General features: G+C 42.5%; 1 protein-coding gene across 1 annotated transcript in view; it reads left to right on the top strand.

Annotated features, from left to right (window-relative positions):
• Positions 1-19639, top strand: part of FTO (FTO alpha-ketoglutarate dependent dioxygenase) — a 381816-nt gene that overhangs the window by 119039 nt on the left and 243138 nt on the right. Inside the window, exon 4 of the mRNA XM_012926690.2 lies at positions 8580-8723. Within this exon, the coding sequence (XP_012782144.2) occupies positions 8580-8723 (144 nt within the window). The remainder of the gene's footprint in view (positions 1-8579; positions 8724-19639) is intronic.

Raw genomic sequence — 19639 nt, 5'->3', positions numbered from 1 at the left:
CACTCCCAGATGGCCACAGCGGCGAGCGCTGAGCCAAAGCAGTGAGGCAGGTGCTCACTTAGGAGCCCAAGCACCTGCTTCATCCTCTGCTCCCTTCCCAGGTGTAACAGTAGCGAGCTGGTTTGGACGTGGAAGATCTGGAAGTTGAATCTTTGCCCAAAATGAGATGCTGGCATTGCAGGTTGCAGCTTCATCTAACAGGCCACAGCACTGACCTATGACTTAAATTCTCTGTGACTTTAAACATTTATTGAATTAGAGAGAAAGAGAGAATCTTTCATTTTCTGGTTCATTCTCCAAGTGGCCATAAATTCTCTAAAAACAAACAAACAAACTAACAAACAAAAAAGCCAGGCCTCCCATATGTCAGCAGGGATCTGCCTGCTTGGGCCACTCTATGCTGCTTGCCCAGGGACCTTCCCAGAGAGCTGGGATGGAAGCAGGACTGCCAGGACTCACACTGACACCGGGAGATGGCACATGAGTGTGCCAATTCAAGGCTGAATTCACATGGCTTCTTGAGAAAGAGTACTCAGAAGGTTAATTTCTGACCTTGCAAATTTCTCTTTTTTGACTTGTCTAGAGACTTTTGGTTTTCTTCAGAAATTTGAAGGGATTGTAATTGCACATTTGTCTTGAAAATTCTATTTTTTTTCCCTCTGTGTCTTCCTTTTCCCTCAAAAAAATTTTTTTGGTTGAATCTTCTTTTTGTAGTATTTTGTAATTTCATAGTGATAGTTTTCATCCATTGTACTGGCATTTTGTAGGCTTTTCCATCAGAAATCATGTCTGTCAATTGTTGCGTGTTTTCTTGAACTTGTTATTTATTTCTTCCTCTTCAATTTTCTCTGTTCTGTGGAATCCATAACTTTAGTTGTTAAAGTCCTCAAGTCGTTTTGTAGTTTTCTATATTTTCAACCTTCTTTTAATTAAAAAAACCTGATCTGTAGATTTCCTTAGCTTTATCTTTCCAACCTGTCCAGTGGGTTTTTTAAAAAATTGATTGAGCTCTGTAATATGTATTGTGAACGTACATCTTGCTGAATTGCCACTCATGTCTGTGCACTCAGTACCCAGAGCAAGGACACCCCCAGCATTCCAGACATGCTGCTTCCCATTGTCTTCTTGGAAGCACCCTAAGTTGTAAGGCTGGAGATTGGTTTTACACCTGCCTGGATTAGATTACACCTGTCATGAATTGTGTCCTGATTCCCTCCCCCACTCCCTTTTCGGACCTGCATATATTGGAAACTGAGCATTTTTTGCCCCAAATTGGTGTTTGTTGTTCTTGAGGGATTTGTGCATAACATATTACCCTGGTCCCATCACACTGATACCATAACTGCAGGCTCTGGTAAATATTAAGCTATTTCTCCCCCTTTGGAGACTTGACAACAGCTCTAAATAGGCTCTTTCTGCCAAAGGGTCAGGAACTGTCTCACTTAAGTATAAGTCTCACTGACTTCTCAGGAGCGCATTTCACTCATAATGATAGGATCAGTTTTTCAGTGTCTTTGCATTCCTCTTGGGACTCTTCTTCAAGCTGGACCCCAGGGGAGTGCTCCTAACTCTCATGGCCATTACCCCCCTTTTTCTTCAACATTGGGAAGGAGAGAAAATGCATCTTGGCTGTGTGCTTTGAACCTGGATAAAGCTTCGCCAGTGGCAGACAGAGCAGCAGGTCATGAGCCTTTTCCATCGAATCCAGTGGTGATCTGGGCGTCCCTGTAACGTGTAATGCAGAGTTGCCCCTGAAATCTCCAGGACCCCACTCCAGAGCTCCCTGCAGCTCCCGTTGTTGCTCTCTGATGGAGCAGGGCGGGGGGTGATGGAGAAGTGAATGTCTCTCCTTCCCTCATTTCATATTTCACTTCAGGTAACAGTGATTTTGAAGCTTGAGCCAAGGGCCCCCAGAGCAGTTTTGCTCTCCTCTCCTCACTTTCAATTTTTTTCCTCCAGGTCTATGGAATATGATGTAATGAGGTTCTCCTATATGTGAATATTTTTATCTTAAATGTGTTTTTTTCTTTCTCCCAGATGCTTAATCTGAACGCTGACAGAGTCAGACATCATATTGAAGGGCTTAAGATTTTTCTGTAAAAAAGTTTTCAGTATTTCACTTGAAATCCCAGGAAACTTATAATGAATTTTAGAGTTGATCTCTGTCAGGGGACCACGTTTGTCCCAGGCTGCTTGTTTCCAGGTATCTGAGAGCAGCTTCTTGTTAAGAGATTCTGAGCTGGGATTGATTAGGTTTCTTTCCCCTCCTCACATCAATTCTCAGTCCTCCACTTCTTTTAGACCATTAGTGGCTCATTGGCCAGGAAGGAGTACACTCTGTGGCAGCACCAAGCATGCCTCCTTGTTCCCCATAACCAGCTGAGGCAAGCAGTTCCCTTTGGTAGCACCCAGGCAGAGAGGCCTCTTACATGGCTCCCCCACTCCCCTTTTTTTCTGGGCATCTGTTCCTAAATGGCTCTCTGGCTGATGCCATGACCTTTCCCATGACACTGGGAACCCATCCTGGAAAGTGTGCCAAGTGTGTATGCAGAAGGTTGTTCTCTCCAGAGAACATGTTTGCCCTGTGAGAAAGTCTTCAGTGCCCATCCTTGCCCCTGTGGTAAGTCTGGATCCTATTCTGAGGTTCACTTACCCCTCCAGCTCCTGCTCCTGGCCTGCCTCTCAAAGTCCATGCCATTGCTTTTGGTATTTGTGCAACCTAGACTGGTGCTGTGCTTGCACGCAGCACAGGCCGTTTCCCTCCTGGAAAGCATCTTCCCAAACTCACATGTTCCCTCTTAACTGGCCATTATCCAAATGGGCTCCTCATCCTGGACACCGGCATGTCATACGTTAGCAGAGGCAGATAAAGCCTCAGGAATACCAGCTGAACAGCTTCAATGTTGGCATGCTTTTCTTGGCTCAAAATCACGACTTCAGTAGGAAGATGCTTGCTACTGAAGTCTGTCTATATATGCACTTTATAACAACATGAGGGAAGTTGACAGATAATATTATGTATATTATTAAATATGGCATAAAAGCTTTTGTAAAATGTTTTACTTATTTTTTGTTTTACATGTGTGTTTTGCTTAATTTGATGTTTTACTTAATTGGAGATTTCTGTCTTTGTTTCCTTATAGTAGTGGTTGTATGCAGCCTTAAGAATATAAACAAAATATTTGATGGCATTTTTTCATTTTGTTGATTAAATGAAATTATTTTTCCCCAAAACTAGTTAGCATAAGAAATCAAGCTGGTTATTTTTAAAAGAAGTTTTGTACATAATAAACATGGCTTCAAAACTTTAGTATTCTTGGGCCCAGCGTGGTATTCTAGTGACTAAATCCTCACCTTGCATGCGCCAGGATCCCATTTGGGCTCCAGTTTGTATACTGGCTGCTCTGCTTCCCATCCAGCTCCCTGATTGTGGCCTGGGAAAGCAGTAGAGAATGGCCCAAACCTTTGGATCCTGCACCCACTTGGGAGACCTGGAGAAAGCTCCTGGCTTCTGGGTTTGCACTGACTCTATGTTGGCCATTGTGGTCATCTGGGGAGTGAACCAGCAGATGGAAGATCTTTCTGTCTGTATCTATCTTTTCTTCCTGTATATCTGCCTTTTCAATAAAAATGAATCTTAGAAAAAAAAAAGAAACTTTAGTAATCTTTTGTGTTTTGCCACATCTTTTAGTTTTTAAGTTTGTTTATAGGGCGCAGAGAATGCAGTGACTTTAGTGAGATACTTAAATCCTCTCAGTTTAATTGAAGTTAAGGGCAGGCATGGGGCCTATTGCTTCTGTTTGCTTCCAGAATAACAGGAGTCAACAGTAATCAGTTGCAGTTGCTATAGATAATAACACGTTTCTGTCAGAGAAAGTGAGTAGCACTATACTTAAGTAATAAAACATTTATCAGGCATAAACTTTCCTCCTCCCATCATAGCCCAGAAGGGGAAAACAAGCATTGTTGTAATGAGCACTTTTTAGTGCACTGGATTTGTGAGAGGCCAGGAAACACGGGCTGCGATTGCTATCCAGGTTGTCGTGCCAAACTTCCATCGTTGCTAGACTGAGAAGTTTGCCAGGATCAAATGTAGAGGGGGAAGCAGTCCACCAGCCTATTTGCCTCGAAAGATTCCCACCCAGTGGCATCAGAAGCACCTATACACCATTGTCTTTGGAATTCTCCCAAACTGCTTCTTTTTAAAGTTAAGTAGTTGATTCTGCCAGGGAGGAATGTATGAAAAACTTTCTTCCATTATTTGTATTCTGTGTGTGTGTGTGTGTGTGTGTGTGTGTGTGATATTTGCTACATTGGTTGTAGTTAGGGCTCCCTGGAATGAAGCAGCAAAAGCCTCCTTAGAGGATCACCAGTAGCACAGGATTTCTCATTACAGATGGTCTTCTGCTAAGTCGGCTTGGTTATCAACTCACTTAGCCTTAGTTTATTAAGCTGTGTGCTACTGTTAGTCATGTTGAGTGATTAGCTGTTGCTGACGTGACATCACTATTATTTTATCCAGCCCCAGCCTCTTCACTATCAGATCTCTAGAGCAGGGCTCGGCAAGATTACAAATCGTTTTGGCTGCATTAGGTCTTACCTTCTGCATTCTCTTCTGCTCAACCTGGCTGTTCTGTAGATAAGTAGCCATGGACAATATGTAAATGAATGAGTGTGACTGTATTCTAGTTAAACTTTATTCACAAAGGCAGGTCATGGGTATGATTTGTCCATGGGCTGTACGGCCCGGCTACAGAACAAGGTTCATGGAGTTTGCTGTGGGATCTGGGCCTGTGCCACACACAAGTGCAGCCGTTGGGGGCCCTGCTGAGCAGGCACCATGGACCTCATCTCAAGGGGACATAAGTGCTTTTTACCTAAGGGCACTAGTGACTAGCTCAATAGTCCAGAGTAACTGGGAATTTGGACTTTTATACCAAATACTTTTTATCACTTAGCAACTGGTTGAAATTTGTTAAGGAAATTTGTAGTGCAGGGTCAAGCTACACACCTCAGATTTCATTCCAAGCCCACAAGTTGGCAAATTCTGGAATTTGTACCTGCGTGTTTCCTATAAGGAAGAGTTGTCCATAGAATGCCATCAAACATAGATAGCAAGTGTCTGGGGCTGGAGTTGACACTAACCCTCTGTGGGCCCCGACAGGTTGTTGGCCACACCTCTTATTAATCCTGGAGAAAGTTTCCGAACTCTTCCCCACCCAGAGCTTAAAGCAGCCACAAGCAGGAGATCAGTCAGCTCTCTGGAAGTTGAAGGCATTTGAGATCCTTGTGCCAGAGGATTCTTTTTAAAAACTTTTTTTGGGATTAAATGGCTTTGCACTTTTATTATATTGTATGATTTTTAGGAAAATCTAATCGTAAAATGCTCTTAAAAATTACTGGACAGAACACAGAAGGAACTGTGGTTATGAGATCTTTTAAATTTTTAAAATTTATTTGTGAAGTGGCGTGACAGAGAGATGAGGCTAGAAAGAAAGAAAGATCTTCTATGTACTGATTGGCTCTCCGCATGGCTACAAAGGTCAGGGCTGAGCCAGGTCGAGGCCATATCAGGGTTTCCTATATGGGCAGCAGAAGCCCAAGCACTTAGCCCATCATTTTCTGCTTTCCTAGTCACATTAGCACAAAGCTGGATTGGAAGTAAGTAGCCCAGACGTGATCCAGGCATTGTGATATAGGGTGTGGCACCCCAAGCAGTAGCTTAAACTACTGCTACACAATGCTGGGTCTATACACAGTAAATTTAACAGAAATACTATATATACATAACATCATCTTAAAAGTACAGTTTCTATAAAGGCAAAGGACTTATACTTTTGTAATGTGAAAAGAAGGACCAAATAGTCCTCTACAGAGAATAGGAGGTTGACATTTTGCTGTGGTCTTACCACCACTGTTTTTTCCAGGCTAGTAAGACTGGGGAGTGAACTAATAGATGGAGGATCTCTTTTGAGAGCTCTTTGACCTATCAAATTAGAAGTATTGTGTTTTTGATTTATATTTCTTATATAAATAAGTTGTAATATCTTTTTTTGTTTGTAAGATTATTTTATTTCTATACAGTTAGCTTCAAGGTATTCGCCATGTTTTCTGTTTGGTTATTGACCTGTAAAGTATGGATTGGTGAGAACTCCCTTGGTGATTCTTGCTTGCTTATGTTCTCACGTGTACAGTACTCTGCCCTCATCTGCTTTATCACTCTCAGTGTTTTCAGTTACCCTAGTAAACAATAATCTGAAAAATCTGACTGGAAAATCACACAAGTAAACAATCCATACATTTTAAATTGTGTGGCCTTTCTCTGGGTGCCATTGTGACATCTCATGGTGTCCCATGCCATCCCACCCAGTATAGGACTCAACCATTTGTCCAGTGTGTCTACCCGGAGTATACTACCTGCCTGGTAGTCCCTTAGTAGCCCTCTCAGTTGTCAGACCAACTGTTACTGTATTGTAGTGCTCGTGTTCCAGTAACACCTTGTTGTGCTTCTCATGGCCCCAAGTGGAAGTACTAGTAGCATTGCTGACACTGTAGATGTACCAGATTGTCTTTCCTTAAATAAAAAGGGGGAAATAACAGTAAGATAATTTGAGTAAGGAGAGCCTACATTCACATACCTGTTGTTATATGATTTTGCTTTTTCTCTTTTACTGTCAGTTATTGTTAATCACTTATTGTACTTGATTTAGTTAAACTTTATCATCGGTATATAAAAGTATGAGAAGAAACAAACTAGCACACATATGGTTCCGTGCCCTCTAAGGTTCAGGTATCCATTGGAAAGCTTGGATCGTCTCCTCCACAGATGAGGATAGAGAATCAGCCATCCAGTTATCAGTTCCACTCATTGAAAAAACAATCCTGTTAGTCTTTATTGTCATTGTGTCAAATTTATGCTGAGTTTAGGAACAACTGCCTTTACCATGATGTTGAGTATCATTTTTCAAGCACAAGTGTATCTCTTCATTTGTCTTAACAGTCTGGCTTATCAATAACGTTTACTTTTTAAAATTTTATATGCCCATGTACATATAAAATTTTATTAGATCCTTTTTTAATTGAGTTTATATTTTGGAAGTTATTCATTTCTGTGATTAACTTTTGTAACTGTTTTTTTATTTGTTAGTGTCTATTTTTTCTTGTTGATTTGCAGATAAAATAATCTGTAATTTTTTTTTTTCTTAGTAAAAAGCACATCTTGCTTTGTTTAGTTAGGGAGTATCCTGTTCATTATAACTCTGGAGAGCACCATTACACATTGCCAGAAAAATGAGGAATCATTGTGGTGATGAAGATCATCCATTTCTAATCCTTTTAAAAACTGTTTACTTGAGAGAGAGAGGCGGAAGAAGACAGAGTACTTCCCTGTCCACTAGTTTGCTTTCCAAAAGCCTGCACCAGCTGCAGCTTGGTGAGCCTGAAGCTGGGAGCTGGGAATTCAAGCCAGGTCTTCAACGTGAGCATCAGGACCCCAGTGGCTTGAGCCTTCCAGGATCTGCCTTACCAGGAACTTAGAGTCAGGTTCCAGAGATAGGAATTGAACTGTGAACTCTGAAACAGACACAGATACTCTAAGTAGTGTTTTAACTGCTAGGCCAAAGGCCTGCTCCTCTTGTCTAATTCTTAACTTTGGGAGTGTTTCTAAAGTTTTCCTATTTGAACTGGAGGTTGAGGCTGATTTGTCTTTTATCATATTGAGGAAATAGCCATTCTTTATTAAGTTTTTTGTTGTTGTTGTTTTAAATCATGAAAAGTTGTTTTATAAATATTTTTGTGTCACCAGAGAGGTGGCTTATGATTTTTTTTTTGCTCCGCTCAGTATATATGACGAATTTTAAGTATAAATGTTTTGTATGTGGAACTATATTTGTGTTCCTAGGATAAAATCTGCTTGGTTAAGGAATGTTATTTTGCACTATTTTTTAATTCTGTTTTTGATATTTAGGAATTTTACATTGATTTTCAGATGTGACTTTGTGTTATATAGGTATGGTTTAAAACTTTTTTGTTGTTTTAATACATACTGTATCTTCCTGGAAAGAATTTTGCAACTTTTCTTTCAGTGTTCCCAATCGAATAAAAATGTACTGAAATTCCCATTCTTCAACAGTTTAGTATAGTTTTCTTTGAAACTTTCTGGGCCTATTTTTTCCAGAGGGAGAATTCTTTTAGCAGCTTCCTCTATACATTTCGTGTTTTGCTTGGCTTTTGAATGATTTTGTGATTGAGCTTTGATATGTTCTTTAAAACGATGTGTTTCATTCACATTTTCTAAGTATTTGCTGGCATAGAATTAAGCCCATCTTTCATATTCTTCCGTATCGGTGGTTGTTTCCTCGTTGTCTTACTTAAGGTTTCCTAATGAAAAAAAAAAAATGACAAACAAAATATTCTAGAATATCTTGACATTCCAGACTACAAGAATGATAAAAAAGAGAGATTTCTCTTAATATCCATATTTAATGAGGTATCCATTGGTTCTAATGTAACTCTTATAAAATGCACAGGTTCAACGTCTCCTTTCTGATCACTGTAATTCCTTTCTACTCTCCGGACAGGTTCTGATGAGGAAAGTGATGAGGATTCCAATCTCGAAGGCAGAGACCCTGACATTTGGCACGTTGGCTTCAAGATCTCGTGGGACATAGAGACGCCCGGCCTGGCAATACCGCTTCACCAAGGAGACTGCTATTTTATGCTTGGTAATCTCTAGAAAACAAAAATTATGCTGATGTCCTGGTGTCTTCATTGTGATTATTGGATGTGTATATTATACAAGTCTTCTAAAGTAAACGTTTTGGGTCTTTCTATGAATCATAAACTTCTTTACAAGAGCATGCCACTCATTTTTTTTTTTTGTTTTGGTTTTAAGAGACTGCTAAATTTTAAAAAGCTGCATTGTTTGAATTCTAAGTGTTTATGGCTCCAAATGTGCTAAACAGTTTCTAGGACCCTTCACCAGAGTTACTAAATCACCCAAATCAACTGACTAGTGTAACTTCTGCAAACTCTCCCTGTTTATATAAGCTTTTAGGAATGTGAACATGTTTCCTAGTTTTGAATTTCTTCTGAGCAACAGATGCCCCGACAAGGAGATCTTTTTCTCCACTTGCCGGTTGTTGGTTCTTTGGCAAGAATAACTGAGCTGTGGTCAGGTTGAACAAGACTGTGGGGCTTAGCTGGAGCGGCTTTATCTTCTTGCTTCTTTGCTGCATTTAAAAAAAAAAATGTTCTTCTGATTTTCTGATGTACCAGATGCAGGTAGTGCCCTCTGATTTATTTAATGTATTTGAAAGGCAGAGTTAGAGAGATCTTCCATCCGCCAGCCCACTCCTCAAACAGTCACCATGGCCAAGGTTGGGGCAGGCTGGAGCCAGAGCTTCCTTTACATCTCCCACCTGCATGCAGGGGCCCAAGCACTTGGGGCATCCTCCACTGCCTTCCCAGGTACATCAGCAGACAGCTAGAATGGAAGATTTATTTTCTTATTGGCTGTAGCTCCTGATGATTCAGTTTAGCCCACTCCTGTCTGCCTGAAGAAGTCTGCTCATAAATTGTTTTTGGAGCCAGGAAGAGCTAGGGGTTTAGGGCTCAGCTTTTGTGATAAGAGTTAATTCCTGGTTAATTGGAGGCTTATAGAGAATCCACAGCTCCAGGTACTATGTGAGGAGCTTTGGGAGGGGAGTGGGTGTTAGCGGTGGCTATATAATGCACTTTTTCTGCTAGGAAATCAGAGACTACTCTTAACTCTGTAGATCATTATTTCATTAAGTGTTTTCTCATTTTAATGCAATTAGCTGAAAGGGTCTTGCCATATCCACCTGCTCTCTGCAATGTTAACATCCCCACTGTTTGTCTAAGCTTAGTATTTTGCTTTCACAGAAACAAATTAATTTAAATTAAAAAAAATTATTTATTTGAAGGAAAGATTGAGAGAATTAGAGATCTTCCTTTCACTAGTTCATCCCTCCAACCGGAGTTGGGCTAGGCCGAGCCAGGAACCGGAAGTTCCATGTAGGTCTCCCACGTGGGTGACGGGGACTCAGGCACTCCAGCAGATGCATTAGCAAGCAGCTGGATTGGAACACAAGCAGCTCAGGCTTGAACCTGCACCCCTGTATGGAACTTGGAGCAAGAGTTGAGGTTGCTATGCCACTCTCTCGTTCTTGCCTGCAGGAAGATCCTCGGGATGTGACCGTGTCACTGTGTGATTGACGGCTACTTCGCGCAGTGTTCTTCACCTGTGACATTCTTCTCATGGGATAGTGCCTGTAGTTGTTGAACACGGATCTGAAAGTCCGTTAATCTCTGGCCGCCGCTTGCATATTACTTAACAGTTTCCAAATCAATTACACATAAGCAATCTCAATCTCCAAATAAGTGTGGGAGAGAGAGATGGCCAGTGTCGTCTTTCCTTTACTTACTTCGCAAGGTCACTGGAGAACTGGAACCTGAGTATTGTAACCTTTATGTACAGCACTGTTCCTGCTGGGGGTGAGACCACCTGGACAGCATCTCAATACACTCAGCTCTCCATGTGAGTATGTTGTTAGTGTGAAGGTCATCTCTTGCCTATTCCTCTGCCTGACCTTGGGAGCTGTGATTTTACTCTGAAGTTACTGCCCACAGCTCAGTGTCATTTGTAGGTAAACATGATTTTTAAAAGAATATGCATTTTTAGAAACGTGTACTACCCTAATGTGAGCATTTGGCTTGAGTTTACATGGGTGTTAGTTTTAGCCAATGAGTCTCTTTCCTCAGGTCATTTTGCTCAGGTATGTGTGCAGTGTGTGTTTAATAGAGAGGAGAGGGGCAGGTGTTATCCTGTGGTGGCTTACGCTGCTGAGGACTCCTGCGTGCTACCACGGCAGACCACTTGTTTGAGTCCCGAGTCCAGACAGCGCGTGCTTCAGGTTCAGCTTCCTGCCAGCAGCGGGCCTCGGAGGCAGTGGATGGCTTAAGAAGCTGTGATCTTAGTCCCCACCTGGGAGATCCAGATAGAGTTTCTGGGGCCTGGTTTCACCGTGGCCTAGACCCTGAACCTGTAGGCATTTTTGGAGTGAGAGTGTTATTGGAAGATCTCTAACTCTGTCTCACAGTGCCTTTGCAGATCATTGTGTAGATCAGTCAGTCTTTAAAAAGCAATGAAGGAGATGAGGGCGTGAGCATTCAGCTCAGTGGTCATTTAACCCACATGCTATATGCAGTGCCTGGTTTTATTTCCAATTCCATCTCCAGTTCCTGACTCCAACTGCCTGCTAATGCTCTGGAGGTTCAAGCAACTGGGTTCCTCGAGTTCCTGCCATCCGTTTGGGAGAGCTAACTCGTGCTCCTGCTTCCAGCTTTAGCCTTTGTCCCTCTGGGTATTTGGGGAGTGAACTTGGAGAAGAACTCTGTCTGTCAAAGAAAGAATTACAAAATCGGGGCTGGCATTGGAGCACAGTGAGTAAAGTGCTGCCTGCAATGTTGGCATCCCTGTAGATGCCGACTTGTGTCTCGGCTGTTCCACTGCGGCAGGTGGCCTGGAAAAAGCAGTTGAAGATGGCCCAATTGCTTGGGAGACCTGGGTGAGGTTTTTGGGTCTGACTTCTGACCTGGCACATCCCTGGATGTTGCAGCCATCTGGAAAGTAAAGCAGTAGATGGAGGATTTCTGTCTTTCAAGTAAATAAGTTGATATTTTAAAAAACACATAGAATATTAAACAAAAGAGATGAGACTCACAATGATATCTTATAAGTATGTTTATTAATGTTTTGCATAATAATGGCAAAGCACATTATAAGTTTAGCTGTCTCACTTGTATTTAATAATGCATGTGTGTTTCTTGTGAATTAAAAAAGTAATACATGCTCATTATTGAGAAAAACTCTGAAAAGCATAAAATGATAATATAAAAAAACAAGTTTTTGTACATTTTGGCGTATAAGAGTAGTTCAAAAAGCTTGAGAAAATGGAATTAAAAGATAACTTTATTGTGGTTCAGAAATTTTAAGCTTCGTGTATGTGAGGGACCTTTAGAAAGTTTATTAAATCGGTATAGGGTGGAAAAAACTATGCTTGGATTTTCATTCTGTTTCCCATGAAGTTTCTGAAATCTCCTGCTAGTCCTGCTCAGTCTTTTCCCACACATTGGTATTATCTATACTTGCAGTTGTAAGATGAATAACAAACATATTGATTGGGGAGTAGCAACAAGGAAAATTTTTTTCTTTAATCTTAATAAGCCTGAGAAGCAAATATTAGCTATTCTTGCAAAAGGAGACATTGAGATTAGATTATGGCAGCTACTTGGCTATGGTTCCCCAGCCGTAAGAAGCCTTGATGGGAGCCTGTCACCTATCCCGTTGGAGTCTAACTCTGTTTGCCGGCCACTCCTCCCAGCCGCTGCCCCTTGCCATGGCCTTTCGTGCCCCTTCTCCCCACTTGGATGCAACGCTTCTGCCTCACCTAATAAATATGGGAAGAGAAGAAAAGGTGGAAATAATCTGTTTGTTTCTTTTCCATTTCTTTTAAAAGCTGTTTTTCTTCAGGGCTTCAAAGTGAATCACTATTAACATATTAAATAATTGCACTGTCCTTGTGACTTATAAGGAATGTACCCTTTAAAATCTACATTAGGTACCTGCAGCTATTATCAGCGATGAAGAGCAGAAATTGGTCTCACTGTTCTAGAAGACTATGATCTTCTGATTGCCCAGCTCTGTGCTTCTCCTAAAGGTGAAGTTAGTGTCAGCCTGCTGAACTTTGCTGCAGTCAGCACCATGTGCCCTAAGGAGTACCTTTAGACTGTGCTTTTTAAGGTGTCATATTTGATTTCCAAAGTGAATCTCCCCATCTGCTTTTAAGAAGACCAACAGAAATAAAAACAAGCATGGTCCGATGCTGCTTTTTCTCGTTGCTTTTGAAATTGGACAGCCCTTGGAGTCCCGTGCAGGGAGCTCGGCCCTGTGCTGATATCTGAAATCTGAGCTTCAGAGCACTTACGAAAAGGAAGCAGTTTAGCTCCATTTATAATAATATATTGGTCTGCAACGGAAGTGCAGCCTGAACCCTGCTGTCTCAAGTAAATACTCCAGGGGTGTCTGATGGGGAACAAGTCGGGTGCCTGTAATAAATCCACTGCCCGGGGAGGTGACGGAAGGGCCTGTTGGCAGTGCCTGAGGACACGCTTAACTGGGGTTGTCACGCTTTTAGTTTTGAATTGGAATCTTTGCCCTAATCTCAGAGTTAGACATGACCAGATTTGCAAACAGATTTACAATTTTCACTGATTTTCCAAGTAAGACTTAAAACCCCCCTTAGAGAAAGGACAGTACTCTGGGTTTTCTCAGAGGATGACTGACTGTGCCACAGATGTTTTCCATAGACGGAATGTAACCGGGGCGCTAGGGACTTAAAAAGGAGCTGGGAGACAAACTGTGGGTTTGTTTTTGGTGAATAATAGATTTTACAGGTCGAGGGACTCCAACCAAATTATGTTTATTAACCAGGAGCTGGTTATGGAGGTGGGATGTATCAGACAAAGGTGAGTGTGATAGGTAAACATTTAGGGCAAATCACCGTATCTCTCCCTTAACTTATTGATACACATTAATATATATACATACATATACATACACACACACACATATGTGTCTTTGTATATCGCTGTTCATGACTCTGTTCTCTATGGTTTGTTGATTTTGTGTCCTCAAGCCCAGTTAAATCGTTGTTGCTCTGTTGGCCATTCAGAGCTCTAGTTGCCAAGTGAAAATTCTGCCAAAAAGAGAGGCACTATAAATGGAATTGCCTGGTGTTTCTGTTTGGGGTTTGCTTTCTCTCACTTATTGCTTCTGGTGGAGTGAAGGGATTTCCTTCAGGACAGCAGGTACCTGACCTGCTGCAAGGTCTTTTGGCTCTGTGTGGTTAGCACCTCTCTGAGTCTCCTCCTCTACTGGAGAGGAAACACCAACAGGAACATGTGTGGATAAGTGCCTGGGTAGCTGTGGGCTGAACACAGGGAACCTGTTCTGTCCATTGGAACCTGGGCCATGGCTGATTGAAGAATAAGTAAAGTTAGCATGTGAGAGGCATGCCCACTCTTTGCAGTCTTATTGAGCTGCACGCCCTAAGTTCTGTCAGCTTTGCACCTCACTATCCCCCACCTAGATTTCCATAACCACCTACAGGAAGGGGAAATCTCACCCGCCAATTCTTGAGAGTGAAGATGGTTGATATCTGGCTGTGGTTGAGTCAGAGCTCTGTGGTAACCAATTTTACCTGGGTTGAGGCTGACTTAGCTTCCAGAGCCTGGTCTGTAGTTTTTATACATCAGTTTCTCCTTCCTTGAAATACCCCTGGCTTAGAGGCATCAAGACCCAGAGCAGCGTTAAAGTTTTGTGTGGAATAACCTGAAACTGTGCCGCACTCATGTTTTCTTGAGTCAGTGCGGGTGTTCTAATTGTCTGGAGCCTGCGAGCTGCAAGAACAGAGGCTCCTAGCAGCTTCCACATCTCCTCCCTGGAGGCTCTCTGGGGATTCAGCTCAGAGCCTGCGGGGTCCCTGGAAATCCTCCAGGTGTCTCTCTGTCCTACCCCAATGTGGGCATCCGCGCCCCCCACCTCCGCAAATGAAAAAGCTCTTGCTATTCCTTCCTGACCTCGTTCCTGTCCTGCCTTGGCTCCTGATGGACCAGCTCAAGTAAAAAAGTTCATCCGGCTTATGCCTTAATCATAAATTCAAAATAATTATACTTTATTACTTTTCCTGGGTTTGGAAATGTAGGTGCCATGTTCTGCTTTCTGCCAGGGCAAGGGAACAATGCAGAAATGGTGATAAATTATGACTTCAGGCTGCAGTGAGTAGGCTGGAGGAATTGCCATTTAAGTGGAAAGTGCTGGAACACCAAATGAGCACCTGTCATGTTTGTTTCCACTTTGTGGAGTGGGAACATGACAGTATAGTTTCAACTGCTTGTCCAACGTGGACTTGTGGCGTTCTTCTTATCCTCTCACAGCTGCTAAACTTGCTTCTTGCTGTTTGCTTTCTTTCATAGGGGTAAGGACGTGTCTGTGCTCCCAGAACTTTCAGTGTAAACTACATCCTCAGATGCTCACGTTTTCAAACTTTGTTTTCTGACCTGCTGCCTGCCTTTACGTTCAGTAGACCGAAGGAGCGCTGTGACTTGCGGAATATTCTCTAGGGCTAGGAATTCCGCGTGTGTTCCTGGGTAGTTGAAAGTATTGACTTCTCTCTTACATTTTCTTATCATAGCTGGGCTTTGGGTTCATTTCTGGATCATTTATATCTTGGTGTTTACTGGAAACATGTGTGACGAGTCCCCGCTGAGGACCCGGCACTGTGCCAAAAGCTTCCTCATGTTTAATTTATTGCTCATTATAGGACTGTCAGGTAGGAGTTCTCTTACTCTGATACCCGGTTTTGTTGTACTTTTTCTTTATCTGAAAATAAAATTGCTGCAGATTAGTTGCTAATGGGAAGAGGTTTCTGTTTAAGGGTATGCAAATGCTCTAACTTGTGAAAATGGAAAGGGAATATTGAAAGCATTAGGTTGAAATGTTATAGATATTTCAGTCAAGACTGAGGGCTGTGTCACATTGATGAGCTTGCTTTGGATTTGAACCATGGCTTTCTTGTATAGCTTCCTCTCCCCCTCGGGAATTCATAGTTGCCTTTCTTTCTTCTTCTTCTTTCTTTATTCTTCTTGATTGAAGAAACATGCTGTAGTAATAGTTCTGTGTCACTAACTGCTCAGCCATGGGACTTATTTAATTTTTGGGCACATCCTGGTTTCTTTAAACCGTATGTGACATGGTTATTATTCTGGATTTCTTCCTGTTGGACTTCTTTGTCAATTCCATTGTTATTGGGTGCTTTGTATTTTTCTTGCTTAGATCTAGTTTAGATTTTTATGGACAAAGACTGTTTTAGCTTTGTTGCCTTTAAAACGGGCAACACGATGCTTTGAAGATGGTAGGTACTTAATAATTAATTATTAATAAGTGGACAAATATTCCAGTAATTGTCTTCCATTTCCTTGCTTGGCAGTGATATGTCTTGAGCATGCAGACAAAAGGAACTATTCCATCTTTGAAAGTGTCTGCTTGGGAAAGAGTTTGAAGTCACTTTCCAAAGTGACCATTGACCTAGCAGAAATCTCTAGAGCTAGAATTTAGAATCCTCTGTGGCAGCCTGTCCCTTTATATAATGACTCATGTTTTATTTCTTTATATCTAGTAAAATTTTAACATGTGACATTACACAATTTCCCAAATTTACAATGTCCACCTCAGTCTGTACCTTGTCTTGTAAATCTTTTATAAAACCACCCATGGTAAAAATAAGATGTTATTTTTTTTTTAAGAAGAGGATGAATATACTGCTATGAATTTTGAGACCTTTTCTTTGCTCCTGTTTCCTTAAATTAGTGACATTGAGTTGAGTGATTCTGCACTTGGTTTGGGTGGGTTGAATTTTTCTCATTGGCTAAGCATTCTGCAAGTGCCCTTTTGGGTTTGCGTCTTTGTATAATTCATAAAGCCATGAACTGTGGAAAAGAACTTTTTAGGCCTTCAGTTAGATTTTATGTCCCTAAAGCCAGTAGGAGGATGACTATAAAGGAATGATCCTGGATTGATCATTTGAACTCAGGACTAGAGAATAAGTGTGACTTTCCTGATTCAAACAATTCTAATGGGAAATTCCATGGAAAGCCTATATATTCTAAATCGAAAAAAATCAGTGGTCTTCTAAGACCGATCAATATCTTAATTTATATATGTATTATTTTATTTTGATAATCTTACATAGTTGATTAGGGTACAAAGGGTCAAGGGTTACAGGAAAGTGGGTAAGACCATTGTTTCCACACTAATATCATCAGTTTTTTTCCTTGTTTTGGGGGTCAGGGGAGAAACAAAGGGAGAAGCCCCACCTAGCTTCCCACCCATCCTAGGTCCCTGAAGTGAGACATGCTCCGAGCGTCCTGCTCAAGCAGATTTGATAGTTCAACAGTTCTGAATTGCTGCCCATCTTGCCGTTCCAATCATGATGAAATCTGTTCAGAGTCTACTGGCTGACACAGTCTCTTCATGGTTGGGTTTCTGAGATCAGCAGTTCAGTTGGAGAGATCCCCAAAGAAACTTCGTCTGAGTTGACTCCAGACCTGATTCTTGTTTGTGCTTGCCAGTACAGGGTCCGGCAAAGTCCGTCGCCCGAGTCAGTTTATGCACATGCTGGTGGTTGCAATTGCTGGGTCAATTCTGTTTCCAGCCCTGTCTTCCACGTGAACCAATGGGTGTTGAAGTCCAGCCTGATCCTGGCCACTTCATACTCGGCCCTCACGCAAACCAGTGGGACCTGCAGCCTAGTTGGGGCAACTCCCCATAACCCCCACCAGGCTTGCCCCCTACCCTGGTTCCCATGCATGCCAGTATGTACCGCAGACTTGTTCAGTGTGTCCCACATCCCATTTAGCTCTCGTACATGTCAATGGGCATTGAAGCCTAGTTCAACCAAACCAACCCTACTATCCAGCCCACATGTTGGCAACACCCTCGTCGCCACGTACCCCGAGCCGAGCGGAGGGACTAGGGTTGCAACGCAGACAACGCAGAGAGACAAGACAAGGCAACACGCAGTACACCGAATGCCGATCGATGACAGAATGATCTTTATTGCAACTCCAGACTTTCTTTTATACTCTGCTTAGCTCCTCCCAGTAGTGGCCACCCTAAATCCCTTCAGTTCCTCCCAGTAGTGGCAACCCTAAATCCCTTCAGTTCCTCCCAGTGTTTATCCAATCCTCTCGTGGCCACCCTAAATCTCTTGAGTTTTATCCAATCCCCTGGCAGATAACTTGACAAATAGGAAGCAGGAACTTGCGGTTAAGCCAGTGGCTATATGTATCAGGCCAAAATTACCAATCCTGTTATGCTCTGAGAAACAAGCTAAGCTGTGGAGTTAATCCTTGGGAGACCGGGGCCTGCATGTCCCCCTTTTTTTGTTTTTTTAATGGACGCCTGTCTTAGGTTGTCTAGCAGTCAGTTGACGCCTTACCCGTCATGGGGAGCCCCACCTGGGGAATCCCTGTCTTAGGTTGGTCATCAGCGCTGCCAGATCTTACCCGTCTCTGGCTGCCCATCACACCATGTTCAGCACTAGGGTTTTCCACAGCTAAATCCATCATGGTTTGTCAAATAATGACCTGCTCCCAGGCTTGTTGCCTGCATAGGCGGCAAAGAAGAATGAACAGTACTGCAATCATGGCTACGACCATCAGCCTCATGGCCAAGATTCCGCTTTGTTCCTAAAACATCCATGCTGCCAGTTAAATGCCATTTCACAGGGGTAACATATGATGGTAAATCGGGGAGCAGCTGGAGATCTGCGTTTCCCATGGGCAGGATACCAGGAAGTTGCACCACTGCTGTCAGGGTCTCCTATCCTGCAAGAACATCATTAGGAGTGGGATCATGTTGAGTTGGAGCCAAGGAGATTTGCCGTGTAAGTCTCTCGGGAACCCATCTAGGTGTTTCTTCATCCTGGGGAAAAACACAAACAGAGCCTCGCCCCCACGTTAGTACTGGATCTGGTCCTCGCCATTTATTTGTGGCCAGATCTTTCCATTTTACTTGGCCTTTATTCTCATTAGCAGGGCGAAGCCAATGGCGCTCTGCAGGAGCTACATCATTAGTGACAGTTAAAAAATTTAACACATAGATTGCAGATGCCAGTAAGGAATGGGGTGAGCTGCAATGCTCAGCCACATCCCCCTTCTTTATTTTTTCTAAATAAACTTTAAGGGTGCGGTTGGCATGTTCAACAATGGCTTGACCCTGAGGATTATAAGGGATGCCTGTTTTGTGAGTTATATTAAAATATAGGCAAAGGCCTGTAAACAATGGGCTTCTTTTAATTTCTCTCAAGCTGTTCCTTTACCAATTCAATTGCAGCCTCTAATTTTTAACCCTGTCACAGACTGGTTGGGGGTCACCTTGAAGATGTCTGCCCAAACCTTTTCCAGGAAAGTATCCCTGTCTATTAAGCATATTTGGCACAGGCTGAGAGGTCAATACAACATTCATGGCACTCAACAAATCTCGTCCCCACAGATTGATAGGAATATGTGGTAAGACATACGGCTGGAAAACTCCTGAATGCCCTTCTTGATCCTTCCACCTTAACAACCTGGCACTTTTCTGTGGCTGAGAAGTTCCTATCCCTTGGAGAACGGTTGGGGTAGCCTCTAATGGCCAGGAACTTGGCCACTGTGCCTGGGATATAACTGTACTATCAGCTCCGGTATCAAGTAAACCTGTGAATTTTCTCCCTTCTATCTCTAACTGTAAGGTGGGTCGGGTTTGCATGTCGGAGACCCAACATGCCAAGGGGCCAGAATGTCCAAATCCTCCTTGTCTATCTCTCTTAAGAATGGGGTTGTCAGTTGGAACCTTGGGGATCAAGATCAGCTGGGCAAATCTAGCTCCAGGTGGAATGATTATAGTGCCTTTGGCTGATTCTGCCATGACTTCTATTTCTGCGGGGCTATCCTCATCTATCACTCCTGGTAGTACCCTGATTCCATGCATAGTAGCACTACTTCTTCCTAGGATCAG

The sequence above is a fragment of the Ochotona princeps genome, chromosome 16 (assembly GCF_030435755.1).
Source record: "Ochotona princeps isolate mOchPri1 chromosome 16, mOchPri1.hap1, whole genome shotgun sequence".
Lineage (NCBI taxonomy): Eukaryota > Metazoa > Chordata > Mammalia > Lagomorpha > Ochotonidae > Ochotona > Ochotona princeps.
The sequence above is the reverse complement of the archived record's forward strand: the minus strand, read 5'-3'. Positions and strand labels throughout refer to the sequence as shown.